General features: G+C 40.8%; 1 protein-coding gene across 2 annotated transcripts in view; it reads left to right on the top strand.

The window, feature by feature from the left end:
* Positions 1 to 23,841, top strand: part of ANXA3 (annexin A3) — a 62,349-nt gene that overhangs the window by 21,444 nt on the left and 17,064 nt on the right. For both annotated transcript variants that reach the window (XM_023222484.2, XM_023222485.2), the window contains 5 exons: positions 2,189 to 2,276; positions 8,075 to 8,169; positions 11,189 to 11,302; positions 15,707 to 15,797; positions 21,607 to 21,686. In XM_023222484.2, the coding sequence (XP_023078252.1) occupies positions 2,189 to 2,276; positions 8,075 to 8,169; positions 11,189 to 11,302; positions 15,707 to 15,797; positions 21,607 to 21,686 (468 nt within the window). The remainder of the gene's footprint in view (positions 1 to 2,188; positions 2,277 to 8,074; positions 8,170 to 11,188; positions 11,303 to 15,706; positions 15,798 to 21,606; positions 21,687 to 23,841) is intronic.

Here is a 23,841-nt window from a genome sequence, read left to right as displayed (position 1 = left end):
TTCTTTCTTTCTTTCTTTCTTTCTTTCTTTCTTTCTTTCTTTCTTTCGAGACAGAGCCTCACTCTGTCACCTAGACTACAGTGCAGTGACACAATCACAGCTCACTGTAGCCTTGACCTTCTGGGCTCAAGTGGTCCTCTCACCTCAGCCTCCCGAGTAGCTGGGACCACACCTGCATACCACCACACCTGGTAATTTTTTAATATTTTGTAGAGACTGGGTCTTACTGTTTTGCCCAGGCTGGCCCTGAACTCTTGGGCTCAAGTGATCCTGTCCTTGGACCCCAAGAGTCCTGGAAGTACAGGAGTGAGCCACCAAAAAGTGATTGGTTTCTTACAGGTATCTTCAGGTCAGGAACACTCACAACTAGTTTCTAACTTGTAATTATTTTCTAGGTTCTAAAGTTCTTATTTTGGATGCTGTAAGATTAAACAGTGTTTGTGTGTATTGAAATAAATTATTCAATTAATCTTAGGAATCAGCAGACTATCATTTTTTACTGTGCCAGAACACTAATTTTCCATTCACTTTAATGTGATAGATAATGTCCTTTCATGAAAACATTAAACACTTCAAGAGAGCCAAAATGAAGCCATATTAATACAAGACAACAGAGCCAATACTATTCAGTAACAAGATAGAAAAATGCTGTTTAAAAAGGAAATATTATTACTGTAAAGACAGATTTTTATTCAAGAAGTTAAGAACTACCATATAAATCTACATTTATTTTTATTTTTCTCAACATCTTTGTGGCTGTCCTTCTTTAGTCTTGTAAGCAATTTTAAAATATTTTTTCTGTATTATGGTCTTTCCTAGCTTACTGACATGCTTCTAATTTACATGCTTAAAATTAGTAGCGTGGCATTTTTTACTTCCATGCAATTCCTCAAGATCTATGATGTCAGCAGAGCTTTTAGAAGGTCTTCTAATTGCACATTCATTAAACAAAGCTCAAGAACAGACAGTCCTAAGGGGGTTTTCATTCATGGATCATTTAGTCTGGAGTTCCCCAAGGACAGTGGTCAACATTAATTAAAACATCTTGAAGTTTGTAAACCACAGTTACTTCTGTGTGAGATGCCATGATAAGCTTTGAATTATCACTTGAAAAACAAGAAGATTTAGGAAATTTCAGCTTTCTTGTTGCTCTCCTGCAAATGCTACTTTAAAACAAATTTTCTTAAGTGTCACCAAGATTAACACAACTTACTGCTGTACAGAACCAATGTTTTATATTTGTAATTTGTTACATAAGAGAAAAAGAGGACTCCTGAGATATGGGGTAGATATCATATTCCCTATGGCTGGGGGGTAGACCGTCACTGGAACTGGAACTGCCAAATGGGTTCTTCCTGCTCACTGCACAGACACAATCAGTCCACTGAGACCATGGCATTGCAGTAAAGAAAGAGTATAATTGATGCCAGGCTGGCCACACCATGTAGGAGACAGAATTATTACCCAAATCAATCTCCCTGAAGGCTCAGAAGTTAGGGATTTTTCAAGGATAAAATGGCGGGCAGGGGGCTAGGGAAGGGGGCACGTTGATTGGTTGGGGATGCAATCATAGGGGTATAGAAAGCAGTCCTTGTAGGCTGAGTCTGCTTCTAAGTGGGGGCCACCAGAGGAGTTGTTGGTCTGAGTGGGGCTGTCCAGTAGTCAGAAATGCAAAAGCCTGAAGAGACATCTCAAAAGGCCAATTTTAGGTTCTATAATAGTGATGTTATCTGCAGGAGTAATTGGGGAGACTGCAAATATTGTGACCTCCAGAATAATGGCTGGTAATTATGTAACTATGCCTACATCTTAGCAAAATTCAGGCCCCTCTCATCCTCCTAACTTGGTAGACTTTCATTAATTTTACAAGGGTAGGTTAGCTTTGGGGAAGAGCTAGTATCATTTAAACTATAAACTAAATTCCTCCTGAAGTTAGTTTGGCCCACACCCAGGAATGAGCAAAGACAGCCAGCCTGTGACGCTAAAAGCAAGATGGAGTCAACCATGTCAGATTTCTCTTACTGTCATGATTTTGCAAAGGCAGTTTCAGAGCCACTCCTGAAGTGGTAGGAAGGTGTGCAAATTATGGGTTTGTCATATGCCTCTCATATGCATGAAGGAATATGCATATGTAATACAAGAAAGATGTCGTTTTGAACCAATGTGACTTTCAAATATTTCCTTCTAGGTTGGACACCGAGGAACAATAAGAGATTATCCAGACTTTAGCCCATCAGTGGATGCTGAAGCTATTCGGAAAGCAATCAGAGGAATTGGTGAGTGATATTTTACAATTCCTTTCTTAATGTTGAAGCAAATCAGGCAGGTTACAATCTAAAAGTTCAGTTTGCTCAGCTTGGCTTACTCAATTTGATAAATTGTCAGGAATTTTCTCAAATTGTGAAATAATGAGGAAATATATAGAGAACTCAGCTTTATTAAATCCTAATATTTATCATATTTACTTAATATTAAATAACTACCACTGATATTGGTGGTCTAGGGGAGATCCCCAGATGCCGGTGGGATCTCCACCCTGGCTGATATCCAGACTCTTGACACCATCTAGAGAAGAAAGGATGGGTCAAACGATAGTGAAAGTACAGAGATTTATTGCAAAGTGAAAAGTACACACTCAGGAAAGGGGAGTATGAGTGTACTCAAGAGAGAGTGATGCACAAGGGGGTTTGGGGTTGTTGCCTTTATGGGTTTCTTTAACCAAGGGGTGGAATAGTCATGAAGATTCCGGGAAAAAGATGATTTCTTGGTACTGTGGTGCCACCCCTTTTTACACCAAATGTCAGTGTTTCCAGAACTGCCATGGCACTGGTGGGTGTGTGATTGAGTATGTTAATTAGCATATAATGAGATCCTAGGAGAATCCTAGGTCAAATCCAGCTCCACGTTGGGTCCAGTGGGTCTTAGCCAGCTTGATCCAGACTATGGGTTTTCAGGGTCATATCAGCCCCTAGTTTCTGCAGCTATTTCATCAGTTTCCTTTTGCTAGTCATGTGAAACTGCTACCTGGAATTTTCTGTTCTCCTGTGGCCACCCTGTAGTAGTCCTGTCTAACCATCACCACCACTGCTATCAACAACAATAATAATTATCGTATAAATTATTACAAATATGGCCCCCTTGGTTGGGCATGGTGGCTCATGCCTGTAATCCCAACACTTTGGGAGGGCGAGGCAGGAGGATCACTAGAGCCCAGGAGTTCAACACCAGCCTGGCAATATAGGGAGGGCCCTTCTCTACAAAAATCTCAAAAAATTAGCTGGGCGAGGGGCTTGGGCTTGTGATCCCAGCTACTTGGGGGGCTATTCCCCCTTGAAGTAGGGGAATACTTTGAGCCAGGGAGGTTGAGGCTGCCCTGAGCTGTGATTGTGCCACTGATCTCCAGCCTGGATGACAGAGTGAGAGTCTATTTCAAAAACAAAAAAAACCCCAATACAATCCCATCAGTTCTTCCTGGATTTCACTCTTGCTCCTTTCACTAGAGATAAACACCATCCCAAATTAGAGTTCATTCCCATGAAACTTTTAATACCATCACTATATATACATGTACATATTGTTTTCAATGGTCTCAAACAGCATAAAATGAAATCATACTGTATACATTCTTCTGCAATATGTTTTTATCCCGTAACATTATATTTTTGAGATTTAGCCATGTTGATATGGTTAGCTCTAGAGCATTAATTTTAACTGCATGGTATCTATTGCATCACTGTATCAGAAGATGGGAATATTGATGGAACATTTAAATTGCCTGCAATTCTTTTATATTGCAATATAAAAATGCGGCAGTGAATATTCCTCTTATGTCTCATTGTGCATATTTGCTAGCATTTCTCTAGAATATGACAAGAACTGGAATTTCCACATTGACGGGGATACTTCTCTTCAAATTAACTGGAAATTTTGCCATACTATTCTCTGAAATGAATGTAGAAATTAGCATTCCTTTCAGCAATGTACAAGACTTCCTTTCGCTCCATGTTCTCACCAATACTTGCTACAGTAAGACTATTCCATTTTTCTAATTAAGTGGGTCTAAATGGTATCTTATTCTGCATGTGTGTTTGTTTCCTCTCTCTACCCTGATGACTGATGCAGTTAAGCATCCTCACTTGTGCATCTGCTTCCACTTTCATACATCAATAAAATATAAAATATATTTTATCTATTTTTTTCAGTTGGTTTGTCTTCTTTAGATTGGCAAGAATTTTTTGTAATTCCTCAATACAAACTTTTTAAAAAAAATATTACAAACCATGAAAATATTTCCTTTAAGTTTATGGTTTTCTTTTAACATTGGTGACATGGTTTGGTCCTGTGTCCCCACCCAAATCTCATCTTGTAGCTCCCATAATTCCCACGTATTGTGGGAGGGACCTGGTGGGAGATGATTGAATCATGGGGACAGGTCTTTTCCGTACTGTTCGCATGATAGTGAATAAGTGTCACAAGATCTGATGGCTTTATAAGGTGGAGTTCCTCTGCATAAGCTCTCTCCTTGCCTGCCGCCATCCACATAAGATGTGACTTGCTCCACCATGATTGTGAGGCTTCCCCAGCCACATGGAACTGTGAGTTCTCCATTAAACCTCTTTCCTTCATAAATTGCCCAGTCTAGGGTATGTCTTTATCAGCAACGTGAAAATGGATTAATACAATTGGTTACAGAAGTTTTAAATTTTAGTGAAATCAAGTTTACCAATATTTTTGTCTAGGATTGATTCTTATTGAATCTTTTCTATAATGAAGTCATAAAGATATTCTCCTACATTTTTTTTCAAAGTTTTGAAATTTTATTTTTCATATTATGATCTTTAATCTACGTGAAATTAATGTTCATGGATGGTATTTAAAGGTGTCTCATTTTATTCTATTTCATGTGGACATCTAATTGTCCCAGAACAATGTATTGAAGAGCTCATCCTTTTCACACTGATTTGTATGTAATGTCACCTCTGTTTTACATTTCCCTATTTTTCTCTTCTCTGTTATGCTTCATTTATCTATTTGCCTCTCCCATTGTCACGATTATTAGGGTTTTATAATGACACTAAATATCTACTGGGCAACGTTTTTCTTGGCTCTTTGCCCTCCTCTACGAATTCTAAAATCGGCTTGTCAAATTCCATAAATATACTATATTAGAACATTAGAACTTTATATCAATATAATATTATGTTATTTCTGCCTGTTTAAAGTTTTTTTTTCCATTTTTCAATGTAAGTTATTTCTTCATTTATCTCTTGATTGCCCTTTTTTTTTTTTTTTTTTTAAAGGGAGAAGGGCTTGCTCTGTCACCTAGGCTCGAGTGCAGTGATATGATCATAGCCCACTACAGCCTCAAACTCCTGGGCTCGAGGGATCCTACGGCCTCAGCCTCTGGTGTTGCTAGGAGTACAGGTGCTCATCACAATGTGTGCCTAATTTTTAAATTTTTTGTAGTGACAGGGTCTTGCTATGTTGCCCAGGCTAGTCTTGGACTCCTGGGCTCAAGCAGTCCTTCTGCCTTGTCCTGCCGAAGTCCTGGGATTATAGATGTGAGCCACTGCACCCAGCCTGATTACCCTATTTATATCTAGTGTTGAGTAGACTGTTTCATGAGGTTAATAGTCTTTAAATTCTGTTGCCTCTTTTTAAACATTATGTTTCTTCGTGAATTTGCACTCTGGCTTACAGGCCTTCTTAAAGAAGGAGGTTATTGTTTATGAGCACCACTTCTGACACGTTCTGAGTTCAGAATCAGGTATCGTAACAGCGTTTGCGTTAGGGTTGGGCCAGACCCAGTCTCTGAACCGGAGGCATCTTGGCTTAGTTTTTGATCTTGAGCATGTTTAAAATAATAAGAGATGAGAAACTGTCAGGCATACAAACTACAAATAACTGCAGGTAGTTTGGTGTATTTGTAGTCCAGTTGCATAGGTTACAGAGATGCAGAGAGGGGGTAGAAAATGAGAACAAAGACATAAGGCAGGAGAGATCATAATGAGCTGATATACGAGCTAAGGGGCTTAAACTTCATCCTGAAGATTACAAAGAGCCATTTGAATTTTAGTCAAGGGGATTACATGATCAGATTGTGTTTTTAAACATTTACTTAGGCAGTAGTGTACAGGAATAATTATATGGGGGTCACATTAGGAGGCGATTTAGGTTATCCAGGTAAAATATGATAAGGACACACTGGCAGAGGGCATGCGGAGGAGACGACAAATGTAAGAGATGCAGACAATTGCTATAATATAGAGAATAAGATAAAGAAAGGAATCTGAGCTGATTCCCAGGATTTTTGCCTGGATGACTATATCCATAGTTGTGGATGAGGGAACATAGAAAGACAGACAAGTCAGAGAGGAAATACAATAACGTCCACCCAGAACATGCTGAGTTTCAGATACTTGTGCAGTTGAGGTGGCTGGTAGTGTACTGACACGGATGCTGGGTACGGTACACACATGATGGGTCCACACTGGTACTCAGACCCACAGAGCACAAACACACTTTAATCTGATTCAGTATTTACTTAACTATGTATAAGAATACAAAACCAAAGACACAGAAAGGCAGCATCTTTCACTGGGAGGCCCAGCAGCTAACCAAGTACACAGAAGCTTTTGCGTCATCATTGATGTAAGTTATGTACCACTGCCTTGGAAGTGTGTAGATGAGGTCTGTGAGGGTCACCTTGACACAAAGAAGTTGAGCATTGAGTTCCGGGTGCTCTTTTATACCTCTCTAGTCATGCGTGCTCTAGGCCTGCAGGCCAATTCACAGCTTCCCAAACCAGGTATCATCGTGGGCTGGGAAATTAATAAGACACAACTTTCCACGTTTATCTTACTATTGTAGTCACCAAAATAAGAGTGACCTTGAGGTCATTCTCAGGCAGGCCGGCATCAGCTCTGGCCTGATGTTACCTTTCACTTACAAACAATTCATTTTGTATATGGGTTTGAAATTCATGAGAGAGGCCAGGTGCGGTGTAGTCCTGAAATCCCAGCACTTTGGGAGGCTGAGGTGGGTGGATCATCTGAGGTCAGGAGTTCAAGACCAGCCTGATCAACGTGGTGAAACCCCATCTCTACTAAATAAAAACAAAATTAGCTGGGCATCATTGCACATGCCTGTAATCCCAGCTACTTGGGAGGCTGAGGCAGGAGAATCGCATGAACCCGGGAGGTGATAGTTGCAGTGAGCCGAGATGGTGCCACTGCATTGCAGCCTGGGCAACGAGAGAGAGAGGGTGGTGGGGGAGAGAGACAGAGAAAGGGAGGGAGGGAGGAAAGAAGGGGGGAGGGAGGGAGGAAGGAGGAAGGAAAGAAGGAAGGAAGGAAGGAAAGGAAGGAAGGAAGGAGGGAAAGAAGAAAGGAAGGAAGGAAGGAAGGAAGAAAGGAAGGAAGGAAGGAAGGAAGGAAGGAGGGAGGGAGGGAGGGAGGGAGGGAGGGAGGGAGGTGGAAGAAATGCATGAGAGAGATGTGGACCAGAGATAGAAATATATGTTTTGTGGTCAGAGATTTGGATTCAGCTTCTTGCTGGACCACTCAGAAGTTGTGTGACTTTGGCAAGGAAGATAAGTTCGTGTCTTCATCTTTAGTACAGCAGGCCCCTGTGAATATTAACTATGGCAATGAATTAAAGGGTGTTTCATGCAGGGGCAGATTCTCAATAAGGGTTAGTTCCTGTTTTCCAGAGGAAGAAATATTTTGATATCAACTATGGGAGACAAATAAAAGGCAGTAAGACAGTAACCAAACCTCATAAAGGTAAAAACGTCAAGTTCAAAAGTAGTACGTTCTTTTTGTCTGATGTACAGAAAGGAGTATTTAGACAATGATTGTTTCCTTCCCCCAAAACTATCCAAATAAAGTTAACTTTCTTTTCCAAAACTCAGGCAAACAAAATAAATAAATAAATAATGATCCCAACCAGGTAAGAAGTTAGAAATTAAAATGCCTTACTCTCTGCATTTGTCTCATGCCATTGATCATGTTGCTTTTGTTCAAGACAGATATTGAGCATGAATATTGAGTAAAATAACTTTTGTTTCATTTAGGAACCGATGAGAAAATGCTCATCAGCATTCTGACTGAGAGGTCAAATGCACAGCGGCAACTGATTGTTAAGGAGTATCAGGCAGCATATGGAAAGGTAAGGTCATGTTCACATGACAGGCAGTAACGAGATCGTTAATGTACCGTGGTCGCTCCCACATGGCTATGCCTACAGTTTTCTGTTTCAGGCTGAGTGTAACAGAAGATGCCCTGTGCATCCAGTCAGGAGCCTGGAATCTGAGTTGTGGTTTTGCCTTGGTCTTTCTAGGCCTCAGTTTCTTCACTTGTAGGATAAGGTTTGCCTTAGCCCCGTGGGTTCTAAACCAGAAGTGATTTTGCTCCCCAGGGGACATTTGGGATGAATGGAGACGTTCTGATGATCACAAACAGGATGGTAGGGGGTGCTTCTAGCATGTAGTAGGCATAGGTCAGGGATGCTACAAGCATCCGAGAATGCTCAAGGCAGCCCTCCACAACAAAGAATTACCAGGCCAACTATCTGACTAATCCTGTCTTAGATAACCTTTTATTTCTCTTTCAATTTTAAAATACTTATGTAGTTATAGGTTTAATTCATTCAGCAAATGAAAATTTAGTAATTAGCAGAAACTAACTGTATAAGAACAAGTAACTTTGGGAGGCCCAGGCAGGTGGATAACCTGAGATCAGGAGTTTGAGACCAGCCTGACCAACATGGTAAAACCCCATTTCTACTAAAAATGCAGAAATTAGCCTGGTGTGATGGCACATGCCTGTAATCCCAGCTACTCGGGAGGCTGAGGGCTGAGGCAGGAGAATTGCTTGAACCCGGGAGACAGAGGCTTCAGCGAGCCAAGATTGATCCAGCCCGGCAACAGAGCAAGACTCTGTCTCAAAAAAAAAAAAAAAAAAAGCAAAAAGTAAGACTTGCTCTTTGCTATACAGTTTCTTTGTCCAACGCCTATTTTCGAGTACTAATCTGTGTTAGGAGGTATCCTAGACATTGGATATAGACTGGTATAGAAAACAGATCCTGCCTTCTTTCATGGAGCTAACATTCTATTAGAATATAATAAACAAGTAAATAAAAATAATTCAGATATGATAAGTGATATGAAAGAATTAAAATGGTTTATATGATAGACAGTGACTGGTGACTGGCTCCTGCAGATAGGGTGATGAAAGAATGTCAGTGAGGGGTTGTTACCTTACTCCCTACTAAGCCTAAACAATACTAGGGGTTCTGCTCTGCTTGATCAGGAGATAGTATTTGAGGTACAGTAAATACAAAAGCCCTGATGCAAAAAGAAGCAGGGAATATGTGAGAAATAAAGAATTCCAATATGGCAGGAATGTAGAAAGTGAAGGGGGCAGAAGAAAGAGATGAGGCTGGAGAGAGGTTGAGAACATGCTAAGGGTCTTGGTAGAGTTTACATTTTGTTCTAAGGGCCACAGGGAACCACTGGAGGTTTGTAAGCAGAGGAATAATGTAATGCAGTTTTTATTTTTAAAGGATTATTTTGGCTGCTGTAGATAATGAATTGTGGAGGGAAAAGTCTACAAATGGAGACTGTTGAGAGGGTCTAGTGATCATCCACAGGCAGCTCAGGAATTACCTCCTGGAAGTGTTCTCCAGGCCCCCAGGCTCCATTAAGACACCCTTCTCTGAGCTCCCTTTATCAGATACTTAACATATAATATTGAAATTTTATCTTTGAATATTTCTGTGTTTCCCATGAGGCCAGAATGCCTTAGGATAAGGACTTTGTCCAACTTACCTTTAAAGGCCTAGCACAGAGCAGGTGCCCAGAAAACATTTGTTGAATTGAATGAATTGCCTGGCTTCTGGGCAAGACAACACTTTCACATAAAGAGAAGGTGAGTGATCTATTGGCCTTTCAGCATTTCCAAAATATGGAAGAAAGATAGAGGTGGAGGGGAACAACCATTTCTCACAGTGGAATAGGATGAGATCTGTGAAGTAAGATTCGGCTGCAGTGGCTTGGATTGAGGACAGATGGTAGTGAAATTTACCATTTAGAGAGGAAAAAAACGCTGTGGCAATTAAAGCAGAGCTGGGAATACTGAACGCCATCCCATTTGTTTCAGCAGGAGCATGCTGCTGCTGCACCCACCCAGGAGTGTGGTAGTGTCGGTCTGTGCCCACGGCGTTGCAGCAGGCTCAGAGGCTACCAGCCTCTATTGCAGAGCTGAAAATAATCAGGAGCAGGAACAAACATTATTCAGTATTATGCCATTGAATATTGAAAGTAGAAACTCTGTTACCCCCCGTTAGGCAGGGGAGATGGACTGTACTTACGTGTGAAAACAGTACTCAAAACAATACCAATAGGTAATGTCTGTAAGAGGCTAAGTTCTAGTGTTTCATAGCCCATAGGATGACTCAGTTAACCATAATGTAGTTTCAAATAGCTAGAAGGAGGATACTGAATATTCCTAAAACAAAAAAATGCTAAATGTTTGAGATGATGGGTATGCAATTACCCTGATCTGATTACCACACATTATATGTATTGAAACATCACTATGTACTTTATGAATACGTACAATTATTATTTGTCAAAAAAAAATAAGTCTAACATATTGCCACACTTAGGGGTTTTCTTTCTTTACTTGTTGCCAGAAAATTGCTTCTGATGCCACCTAGTTCCACGTTCTCACCAGAGACACATGACCAGCCACTGTCCTCCCTTCCCCTTCCTCTTGGAGCTCTTTAGGAGTTACTGAGAGGCAAGATACCCAGGAATAGAGCACCTCCCAGTGAAGCTGGGTGTGAATTTATAAGGGTTCCTCTACCTCTTCCCTCACCCCAACCTAAGCATTGAAAGCATGGGGGACCTAGAAAATGCATTTGAATACAGTTCCTAACTGTGGCACTCATGAAGTCCTCCCATTTGGCTCTCCTTCAAAAAACCTCTACAAAACAGAACAATTTGGGAGTAATTAGAAAATGCAGATTAATATTCATAGAAATATTTTCAACACTTCTGTTTATTCCCTGTGGATGGACATGTTTTGTCTGATTTTGATACATATGTTCATCTTTCACTAGGTGACTTTAGAGGAAGAGAAAGGAAAAGTATTTCACATTTTTCTCCTTGGTTTTTTGATTTTAGGAGCTGAAAGATGACTTGAAGGGTGATCTCTCTGGCCATTTTGAGCATCTCATGGTGGCCCTAGTGACTCCACCAGCAGTCTTTGATGCAAAGCAGCTAAAGAAATCCATGAAGGTATGAGCCCCCATAAGCCATTTCTGCCCAGGGTTTGACCGAGTCATCAAAAATAGTGACTTTCTGGCAGTGCACACTTGTGATGGGTGGACTTGGATGCCATTTTGGTCTGTACTCTCCCAGTGGTAGAACGACTCTGAAATAGGGAACAGTTGTAGAACCTTAAGCCCAAATGTTCCTGGGCTGGAAGAATTTTGTCATATCCTTTGTTTGACATGAAGAGTCAAGTTCTCTAGTTTGTCATCATTGAAAGTCAATGGCACTGTCATAACCCCAACACTGAAGCTAAAACCCTAGCATTATCCTTGAGCCCTTGTTTGCTCTTACCCTTCCACGCTCCCAAATCTATCAGCAAATTCATTTGTTTTACTTCAAAATCCATTGTAAATATGTGCACTTCTCTCAAAATCCATTGCTACCGTTTCTAGTCTGACCACCATCATCTCTTGACTGGTCCGTATCAACAGGCTTCTAACTAGTCCCTTTGCCTCCATTTTTGCCCACCTCAAATTCATTCTACACAGAATAGCCAAAATTATTTTTATTAATTTATTTAAAAAATCAGATTATGTTATTTACCTGCATAAATTTCCAATGGCTTTGAACACTTAAAATCCAAGCTCCTTATCATGACCTTCATTACCCAACATAGTGCAGGTCCTGTCTAACTTGGTGACTTTTTAAAATTCTATTTATATCAGTGAGGGTTCCCTCAGAGAAGCAGAACCAGTAGGTAGGACATAGACGTTAAAAGATTTATTGTAAGGTCAGGTGCTATGGCTCGTGCCTGTAATCCCAATACTTTGGGAGGCCAAGGTAGGTAGATTACTTGAGCTCAAGAGTTTGAGATCAGCCTGGGCAACTTGGAGAAACCCTGTCTCTACAAAAAATAAAAAAAAAATTAGCTGTGCATAGTAGTGCATTCCTGTAGTCCCAGCTACTTGGGAGGCTGTGGTGGGAGGATCACCTGAGCCCAGAAGGTCGAGGCTGCAGTGAGCTGAGATTGTGCCACTGCGCTTTAGTCTGGGTGACAGTGAGACCCTGTCTCAAAACAACAACAACAAAAATTTATTGGAAAGAATTGGAGGCCATGGTGGAGGATTGCTCGAGCTCAGGAGTTCAAAACCAGCTTCAAACTGAGCAACATAGTGAGAACTTGTCTTTACAAAAAATTTTTTAAAATTAGTCAAGCGTGGTGGCTCATGCCTGTAGTCCCAGCTATTTGGGAGGCTGAGGTGGGAGAATCACTTCAGCCCAGGACTTGAGTGTCCTTTGTAGGGACATGGATGCAGCTGGAAACCATCATTCCCAGCAAACTATCGCAATAACAGAAAACCAAACACTGTATGTTCTCACTCATAGGTGGGAATTGAACAATGAGATCACTTGGACACAGGAAGGGGATCATCACACATCAGGGCCTGTTGTGGGGAGGGGGGAGGGGGAGGGATAGCATTAGGAGATACACCTAATGTAAATGACAAGTTAATGGGTGCAGCGCACCAACATGGCACATGTATACATACGTAACAAACCTGCATGTTGTGCACATGTACCCTAGAACTTAAAGTATAATTAAAAAAAAAAAAGAAGAAAAAAAAAAAATTAGCCAGGCATGGTGGCTCATGCCTGTAGTCCCAGCTGTTTGGGAGGCTGAGGTGGGAGAGTCACTTAAGCCCAGCAGGTCTAGGCTGCAATGAGCCACGACTGTGCCACTGCACTCCAGCCTGGGACCCTGTCTCAAAAAAAAAAAAAAAAGAAGAAGAAGAAGAAGAAGAAGAAGAATTGGTTACATGATTATGGGATTGGTTAGGCAAGTTCAAAATCTGTAGGGCAGGCTGTCAGGAAAGGCAGGCTGGAACTCTTGGGCACAAGCTGAAGCTGTCCACAGAAAGAATCTTCTAAACAGAAGCCTCACCTCTGGTCTTAAGCCCTTTCAACTGATTGGATCAGGTCTGCCAAGAAAAGTATTCTCCCTTACTTAAAGTGAATCAATAATAAACTGCTACAAAATACCTTCACGGCAACACATAGGTTAGTGTTTGATTGAATAAGTGGCATTATAGCCTGGCCAAGCTGGTGCGTAAAACTGACCGTCATACCCCCTCCTGCTCACCCATTAATGATGTAGCTACACTGACCTTTTCTCTGCTCCTTGAACATCATAAGCTTATTTTTGTTTTGAGACATTTATACATGATGTTTCTTCCATCTGGAATGCTTTTCCTCCAGACATTTTCCATTAATTCACTCAAATATATTTTCTTACCTGCACTTATTACTGCCTAAAAATATCTTGTCTATTTATTTGTTTTTGAGACAAGGTCTTGCTTCATTGCTCAGGCTCTAGTACAGTGGTGCAATTATGGCTCACTGCAGCCTCAACCTCCCGGGCAAGCAATCCTCCAACTTCAGCCTCCTGAGCAGCTGGGACTACAGGCACACACTGCCACACCTGGCTGATTAAAAAAAATTTTTGTAGAGACAGAGTCTTGCTATGTTGCTCAGGCTGGTCTCAAACTCCTGAGTTCAAGCAATCCTCCCGCCTCGGCCTCTCAAAGTACTGGGATTACAGGTGTAAGCCACTGCACCTGGCCTTGTCTGTTTTTAAAATCCATTTGTTTATTACCTTTTTTCATCTAACTAAAAGGCAAACCTCCACCATGGCAGGGAACCTCATTGGTCTTGGCCTATATCTTCTGTTCCTAGAGCAACTTCTGAAATGAAGTGGGTGCTCAACATATTAATTAATAGGAAAGAGGAAAAAGAAGGGAGCTTAGATCTGAGGCATAAGCCGTATTCTGCCTTGTCATCAGGCAATGGAGTTATCTTCTTTTCCATGGAGGACACATGGGCATCTGAGAAGCAGATGGCAAGATGGAATTTGATGTACAAGAGATTTATTGTGAGAAACGCCTGTGAAGGATAAAGAGAAGAGCAGGGTAGGTGGGGTGAACCTTCAGACTGCAGTGCAGGCCTGACACCTGTGAGAGAGAGGAGAGGAAGTAGGCTGAGATTAGGAAGAGCCTCAGTGCATGTTGAAGCTCTGAGAAAGCCTTGGCAGGCTGTTGGGGAGCCCCTGAGCAAAGACTGCCCTTTGGAGGAGTTCTGTGTTGGGCGCAAGTCCAATACCCCTGCTGCTTACAGTCATTGACTGACAGCCACCTGGAGAGGGCATGACCTCAGTGTGAACTCTGGTAGATCTAAAGGTGTGGCAGTTGGAGGCTGTTAGCCAACTGCATTCTTTGCAGCTGATTCTCTTGAAGTGAAGTCTGAGCATTGTTTTTCTATGGCTACCCAATGGGGAGGGTTTAGCAGGTGTAATTGTAAGGATTAGATTCACCAATAAGTATTAGAACAGTTTCTCTTTTACATAAAAGAAATCCAGAGTAAGTAGCCCTGAGCAGGCTGTGATGGCACCACCATTATCAGAGATTCAGGCTCCTACTATCTTGAGAGTCTGCCATCTTTAACTCACGGTTTTCACTTCCTGGTTAAAGATGGCAGCTCATGACTCAGGCATTATGTCTTCATTCCAGTCAACTCAAAAGAGTCAAGGACAAAGAAGGGTTCACTCCCTCACTCTAAGGATACTCCCAGAGCATGCATATGGTACTTCTGCCTATATCCCATCAGTCAGAGTTTAGTTACGTGGACAAATTTCACTATAAAGGAAGCTGAGAAACATAGCCTTTATTTGGGTAGCTATGTACCAAATTACAAGCTGGGGGTTCTATTACTAAGCAAGAAAGACAAAAGGGATACTGTGGAAAATTAGGAATCTCTGCTACAGAGAGACAGAATTCAGCCTCTGTTCATATACTGCACTGGCCTTATTCGATCAAGTCTTAGTGTATATGACTTTTCTTGGAGTCACAGTGTGATTCAGTGACCTTGATATAAACAGGGCTGACAGGTAATTAGTCCCCATGCCAGCCGGGCCCATGATGCACATTACTGAGGATTTGAAAAGCTCCCTGTATGAAGAGGATGATACATGCTGATAGACCCAGTACAGTGATGCAAGGATGAACTCATTCGAAAGTATTGTAGAGCCTTTTCTAAACATAGTGGCATGTTTGAATGTTGCTAGGGTTAATCCTGTTAGACTCTCACTTCTGATCTTGAATGACACAGGCTTTTTCTTTTATACTATATATTTCTAGAATTATTCAATTGATTTTTACACTAGAGTGAAAAATTTGATGTCACTTTATTCCAGATGATTTATGTTAATACTAAAATACACGGAAAAATAGAAAACTACTTTAGAGCAATAGAGAACCTTGTATTGATTTACTCAAAAGTGTCATTTCATCTATATAAAACAAGATATTAAGACCAAAAGGCATGAGATTAAGTTATTTAAGTGTTCTAAAAATTAGATTTTCTTTTCCTTTTTAGGGTGCTGGAACAAATGAAGATGCCTTGACTGAAATCTTAACTACCAGGACAAGCAGGCAAATGAAGGAGATCTCTCAAGCCTATTATACAGGTATCTTATTTTCTGCTTACCTTCACCACTGTTCACACATATTCGAGCCAATGTTGCTTTTCCCAGAATCCTCCCAATCTCTTCATGAGGCATTTTGAGAGGACAAGACTTATAGAAAGGAGAATACATTCTAAAATCAGCTGAAGACTATGGGTTTCCAGGAAAAATTGGAATATGATCTGAGCTGGATACTGCTACATAACAATAGCATTAATGCTTTACATTTATAATATTATAGCTGCAGTGGATTTTGCTCTCAGCAATCTCTCATTAATTGAATTAACCATTTTAATCAATGGAAGAGACTCAAATCATATTTTGTTATGAGGTGTTAAAAATCATTCAGATTAGATCCACGATTTTTGGTGTGGGAAATTAGATTAATTTAGAGGATATGTTGAGCATGAGGATTCAATAGAATTAGTTAAAAGACCTAATAGTCTGCTGGCTGTGTAAAATTAGAAAGTCTCTGCAATGCAATTCTGACTCTAACTACCCAGGGTTAGTGTGACTTCACAGGTTAAGGTCACAGTCCCCACAAGACTACCTTCACCTCAGACACCAGCCCACAAGCTCAGGTGTTTTCAGGCTACACATGCTTTTAACCGACTGGCTACAAATTCAGGGTTCTCACTACTCTCAGGTTCAATAGCACACCAGAATGACACAGAACTCAAGAAAGTGCTATATTGACAAATGTGGTATCATAAAGGAAACAAATCAGGGCCATTCAAACGCAGAGACTGCATAGGGAGATATTGGGAAGGGTCCAGTGGAAGCTTCCACTCTCCTGACACATTGATATATCATTACCAACCCTTAAGCTCACTTGATTATTGGTAGCCTTAGTTTTTATTGGGGTTTCATTATATAAGCATGATTGGTTGAACCATTGTTCATGTGATTGAACTCAATCTCCAGTCCCCCTACACTCCCTAGACATCAGGCTAATATTGTGGCTTAAAGCCTCAACCTTTTAATCATATGGTTGATCTTTCTAATGTGACCAGCCTTTATTCTAAGTCATCTTGTTAGCATAACTGAGCTGCAGTCCAAGAGACCAACCATGAGTAATAAAGACACACCTACGACTTGGGAAATCCAAAGGATTTAGAGTTTACCTCCCAGGAATGAGGAATAAGACCAGTCCAATTCTTTACTATTCAGCAGCCCCATAGAACCTTCTCCAAGTACTTTAAGGAAGCCACAGTTTCTCTGTTTGTGTCTCACGAGGTCAGTTGTGTTATAGGAGCTTTTGCAGTGGGAGAGGTCCAAAGAAGGAGTACATATTAGTCCTCAGGTGGGTGTTAAAGAGGTTGCTTTGGGAAATTCTTGTTAGAAGGTAAATACTTCAATGACAGGTAATTATTTTGTTATTGATGTGCTAATTGGGTTCTAATCAGAAAAACAGAAACAGCACTAGGTATTTTGACAGATAAAATGTAATATAAAGAATTGCTGGCCGGGCGTGGTGGCTCAAGCCTGTTAATCCTAGCACTTTGGGAGGCCAAGGCAGGTGGATCACGAGGTCAGGAGATCGAGACCATCCTGGCTAACACAGTGAAACCCCGTCTCTATGAAAAATACAAAAAGAAATTATCCAGGCATGGTGGCGGGTGCCTGTAGTCCCAGCTACTCCGGTGGCTGAGGCAGGAGATAGGCGTGAACCCTGGAAACGAAGCTTGCAGTAAGCCGAGATTGCACCACTGCACCTCCAGCCTGGGTGACAGAGCAAGACTCTGTCTCAAAAATAAAAAAATTTTAAAAAAAAAGAATTGCTTAAAGGGTCTGGTGCGGTGGTTTGTGCCTGTAATCCCAGCACTTTAAGAGGCTGAGGCCAGCGGATCACAAGGTCAGGAGTTTGAGACCAGTCTGGCCAATATGGTGAAATCCCGTCTCTACTAAAACATACAAAAAAAATTAAACGGGCGTGGTGGCACGCACCTGTAGTCCCAGCTACTCAGGGGGCTGAGGCAGGAGAATTGCTTGAACCCAGGAGACAGTGGTTACAGTGAGTCGAGATTGCACCACTGCACTACAGCCTGGGCAACAGAGTGAGATTCTGTCTCAAAAGAATTGCTTAAGCTGAGCACAGTGGCTCACGCCTATAATCCTAGCATTTTGGGAGACTGAGGTGGGCAGATCGCGTGAGCCAAGGAGTTTAAGACCAGCCCAGGCAACATGACAAAACCCCGTCTCTACAAAAAATAACAAAAATTAGCCGGGTGTGGTGGTGCACGCCTACAGTCCCAGCTCCTCAAGAGGCTGAAGTGGGAGGATCACTTGAGTCTAAGAGATTGAGGCCCCAGTAAGCCTTGATCATGCCACTGCACTCCAGCCTGGGTGACAGAATGAGACACTGTCTTGGAAAAAAAAAAAAAAAGAATTGCTAAACACTTTTCAGAGGACTGAAAAAGGAAAAAGGGAACAAAGGGATTCATGCAGAGTATAACCCCCCAGACCTGAGACAACAGAGGAAAGAGGTTGAGTTTGTCAGAAATTGGAAGTTAGAAGAGGGATATACCTGGCTGATGTTGGTACCTCAGGGGCTCAGAGCAGAGGCTTAAGGAGCAGGAGTTCAGACCTCTGAAAAGAGGGGTCCATCTGGCTGGAGCCGGTACCTCCACGGGGGTGAAAGTGACTTGTTCTAGGAACCTAGAGCCAGTTGCTGCTGTCAGGGTGAACGGCCTTCACTGGGTTGACACTGATGTGAATAGCCATCAAATATATTGCACTTCTTTCCACCTCCTGCCTTCCAGTCCCCCTCTACTGGTAGAACCTAAAAGGGAGTGGGAACAGAAAGAAGTAGACAAGAGAACTACTTAATCATTAATGCACAAAGGGTATGTTGTAGGTGTTTAAAATATTTCAGTTCAATAAGGTTTACATATTTTACAAAACCCATCATCAGAGCCAGGCACTGTATCCCAAGTTGGCTTGGTATTTTCTGGTGTTTCTTAGAAGAGTTGCTGCTCCGCTAGTGGACCTGCCCTGTGACAGATCCCTGGAGCCCAGCATTTAGGTACAAACACTTCCAGGATGTAAGCTTTATAAGGATGAAGATTTTTGTCTATGTTGTTTACTACCGTATCCTCAGTTCTAAGAACAGTGTGGGAGATAAGTGCAAATATTTATTAAATGAGTGTCTTCAAAATTGAGGTTAAGGTCTTAAGAGCCAAGTGAAACTTTTAGCATTCAGGATAGTGTTGTGCAGATATGACAAATGATAATAGCACAAAGTTACCAGAGACTCAATTTCTATGTGAGTAATGCTCTCTGAGGCTACAAGGGATACAACTGCATCAAGGTTACCTTGGTTACTAGAGATTAATGATACACAGGAAGATCGAGAAGGAAATTGTCTCAATCATGCATAGCCAAGCTTTACAGAGATTCAAGTCACAGCACTACCCGAGGGACCCAGTTATGTTGTCAGTCTCTCGGCCGCAGGCATCCATTGCTTCCCATGCTAATGTTTTCCATGACAGTAACTGTTCCTCTTCCTTTTTGCTTCTCATGTTCTTGACACCAGCAAGTAACATCCCCTCCCTTACCACATGGTGTTTGTCTACCCAAGGCTTTGTGCATAGTTTTTGGTTATTCTTGGCTACTGTTTTCTTCATTGTTTCTAGGAGTCTTTCAGTTCTTTATTATTCTGTTGTCTTTGTCTCCTTTTCTGTGTCACTCATTCTCTAAGACAGAAGATACAATGGGTTCAGGAAGTCACGATCAAGTTGGCCCTCATAAAGGGATCAGACGTCTTGTATAGCTTATCCTGTACAGTGGCACAATAGGGTCTAAATAAATAGATATCTAAATTCTTAACTTTTTTCAGTATTCTAAAGTTAATGGTGTGTGAGGGAACACTGAAACAGGTATCAGGGACTCAAAGTTCTAATCCAGACACCTGTACTGTTAAAATACTCTATTTAATTTTATACTCTACTGTGCCTCAAAATGCACACAGTAGTTGTCAACTTAGATTGAAATAATATTTTAGTCTAATTTCCCACAAAATATTTCATGTAAAGGGAGAGGCTGTGTGAAATGACTTATAGAGTCTCATCTAAATAATTCCAAAATTATAAAATACTTCCCCAAGTTCTAACAAATGGCAGCTTCATTCTTTTACTTGATATTTTCAAATTTAAAGTTTTTATCTAACCAGAATGAAGGAGAGATGTAACAATATCACAACCGTCAGGTTTAATGATGCCTACTAAATATTATTATTTAGAAAAATGACACACATTTTTGGTGGATTTTGCTTATATGAATTGCTTTGAAAAATTACAGATTTCATAAAAAGGAGACTTACTAAAATCATGCTGAACAAGTTTCCATCTCAATGCAGTTCTTGCTATTGGATAATCTCATATCACTTTCTATAATTGTCTTTCATTGGTTTAAATAGATGAGAATTCTCATGGCTAATATGGATAATTTGTTGTTGTTGTTGTTGTTGTTGTTGTTTTGAGACGGAGTCTCGCTCTGTCACCCAGGCTGGAGTGCAGTGGCCGGATCTCAGCTCACTGCAAGCTCCGCCTCCCGGGTTCACGCCATTCTCCTGCCTCAGCCACCCAAGTAGCTGGGACTACAGGTGCCCGCCACCACGCCCGGCTAGTTTTTTGTATTTTTTAGTAGAGACGGGGTTTCACCGTGTTAGCCAGGATGGTCTCGATCTCCTGACCTCGTGATCCGCCCGTCTCGGCCTCCCAAAGTGCTGGGATTACAGGCTTGAGCCACTGCGCCCGGCCTAATATGGATAATTTATAGAGTTCTTGAGAATGATGCAGACAGAGTTCAAATAGCCACATGGTGTCACTTACAACCAGGTATGTATAGTGGCAGACAGAGATTTAAGACTGATGGGCACCGCACATCACAGGCCATGCAAAAGGGGCTACATCTAGTCAGTACTGAAATATATGAACACACAATTGGCATTTGTAAAGGGAAATAGCATGTTTTGGGGTAGCTTTCTTACTTTTGGGAGATACTAAAAAATATAGTTTAGTTATATTCATTACAATTAGGGTTAGAGTCAATAAAACAGAAAAATTACAGTGGCTTACGAAAGGTAGAAGTTTATTTTTATCATATGTAGAAGTCTAGACATTGGCAATTCTAGGACTAGTATGACAGCTACTAAAAGCTTTTAGGAACTCAGGCTTCTTCTTGATTACTTTTATGCCATCACTAGGAAGTGGTCCTTATCTTCACAGTCCAAGATGGCTGCCCAAGATGCAGATATCAGTTCACATGTAAGGCAGTCAAATGGAGGAAGGACTAAGATGAACATGGCCCCATCCCGTTAAGGAGATTTCCCAGCAAAGTCATATTAGTCTGCCTTCATTTCATTGTGAAGAACTAAGTTATAGAACTGCACTAGCTAAGAGGAAAGCTGAGAATATAGTTTTTAAGCTGTGTGCATTGTATCTTGCTTAAGGTTAGGGTTCTCTTAGTATGGAAGATGGTCAGAATGGAAATTGAAAGGCAAACTAGTAGCTCATCCACCCCAGCTTTTCCACTATGCATCCCTTAGTGCCATTGTCAGATGAAATAAACCATGATTTGCTCCAGAATGACAACTCTTTCTATTCTTTTGCATTTACCACAACACAGTGCAGTAAGAGTTACAAGAAGAATGTACCATCTCACAACAGAAGAGCATGAAGAAATTAAATAAAAGGGCAAGATTTATCTTATCACATACCCATTCTTTGCTAGTGTTGGCATTTAAACTTTTCTCTGTTTTATCCTATTTTTCAGTTTGTCAAGGCTTAATTTCATTCTGATTTGGTTTCAGTATACAAGAAGAGCCTTGGAGATGATATTAGTTCGGAAACATCTGGTGACTTCCGGAAAGCTCTGTTGACTTTGGCAGATGTAAGGTTTTATTTTTTATTTTTTAACTCCCCAGTAATCTGCATGCTCAATAATAATTTTTTAGGGAGTTTAAAAATAACCAAACTGAGACAGTTAGTTCACAATTTTCCTTCTGAAATGGTTTGTTCATTTTACATTTTCATTGCCACCAAGCAATATAATGTTTAACCAAAATCATAAAAGCATGCATAATGATGTAACAACAAAGAAAACTTATTTGAGTCAGTAAGTGGAGGTGTTTTGGTCAGGTTTCACAATTTTGACATTAGAAGACATTCTGATACACCATCTGACATACAATATTTATTTCCATTGTAAGTGTCTCCATTTTAAAGAACAGGTTTATTTTCTTCTGGACTCCAAAGAATAAATATTTCTTTTATTAGCTTCTAAGTTAAATAGGAAGCATGATACAGAAGAATTGTCTTTAGAGATGGGAATTAAACTAACAAATGAGTATCAATCTCAGGATTAAAAAAAAGAAAGTGATTGCTGCAACTTCAGCCTTGCCACCTTGGAAAAGCTGCCAAACTATTAATCATTATGTGACCTAATGAGGCCACACCTTGCTTTCCCTTTGTAGAAGGCTTATGACTTTTATCATAAAGATGGTAAGGTCAAAGATGAGATATATTCATAGCTATGTGTAAGAGAGAAAGTGATTTAAACCATATCTCACCAATTTTCTTTCAGCTGATTTACATAGCACCTAAAGTGTGAGAAAATCCCAAAAATGGTCTCAGCCTCATGGTTGAAACAGCACCTGTCAAAGTGAGACATTATGCCATGAGGAAGCGATTTATCTAAATTATGGTTTCAATTACTTTAAATGTGAAAACCTTATGAAGGTTGAACCCACAACACCAAATTTATGAAGCATTGCTGCAAACATATGCTCTCAGAGGTATATATTCATAAGTGCACATCTGTTTGTGTATGGACATGAACACACCCACCCACAGGAGGCAGTATAGAGCAGGGCTCTAGCACAGGGTTCTAGAATCAAACAGGGCTGGAATCTCATGCTGCCTACTAGCTTTGTATATTTGGACAAGTTCTTTAAGTCTTAAAGCATTCATTTTCATATCTGTAAAACTAAAATACTAATAATGCCAAGCACTCATAGGGTGTTATGAAGATTAACAGAAAGAGAGAGTATGTGAAGTACTTAGTGATCAACACAGGGTGGTGGTGGTTTGTTAGTATTTTATTAAGACCAATGATAATCAGCATTTATATCATTGGAGCAGAGTGTACAGTGAAAGAGAACAAGAAGAAAGCAAACAGCAGCAGAGTATCAGCAGCACAGAAAAGAAACCAGGCAAAAATCAGACAGTCATGCAAGGACCTAATGTTTGAAAATACGAACAAATTCATTTTAAACAATTGTAGCTAAATGTTTCATTCACCTATAATTTGCCAAATAATTCAGATAATCCCGTGTTTTGTTTCTGTCTCCTGTCTTTCTATAATGTGCTTAAGTATTTGTACATGAACACACACATATCACACACACACACACACACACACACACACATATCACTTAAACCATAGAACCTTTAATATTACAGTTGGTTTGGGGATCTTTGAGGACTTTTTTTTTTTTTTCTTTTTTGAGACAGAGTTTCACTCTGCCATCCAGACTGGAGTGCAGTGGCACGGTCTCGGCTCACTGCAACCTCTGCCTCCCAGGTTCAAGCAAATCTTCTGCCTCAGCTTCCCTGGTAGGCTGGGATTACAGGCGCACGCCACCACACCCGGCTAATTTTTGTATTTTAGTAGAGACAGGTTTTCACCATGTTGGCCAGGATGTCTCAAACTCCTGACCTCAATCAATCCACCCGCTTCAGCCTCCCAAAGTGCTGGGATTACAGGCATGAGCCACTGTGCCCGGCCTTTGAGGTTTGTTTGTTTGTTTTAAATAAACTTTACTTTTTAGAGCGGCTTCAAATTTATGGAAAAATTGAGCAGAAAGTACAGAGAGCTCCCGTATGCCCCTCTTCTACTCTCTCCTTTCTATTATTATTATTATTATTATTATTATTATTATTATTATTATTATTTTGAGATAGGATCTCGCTCTGTTACCCAGGCTGGAGAACCATGGTGTGATCTCAGCTCACTATAGTCTTGACCTGCTGGGCCCAGGCAGTCC

This window comes from Piliocolobus tephrosceles, chromosome 3 (genome assembly GCF_002776525.5).
Source record: "Piliocolobus tephrosceles isolate RC106 chromosome 3, ASM277652v3, whole genome shotgun sequence".
Classification (NCBI taxonomy): Eukaryota; Metazoa; Chordata; class Mammalia; order Primates; family Cercopithecidae; genus Piliocolobus; species Piliocolobus tephrosceles.
Note: the sequence above shows the minus strand (reverse complement) of the source record. Positions and strands in the feature narration are given on the sequence as shown.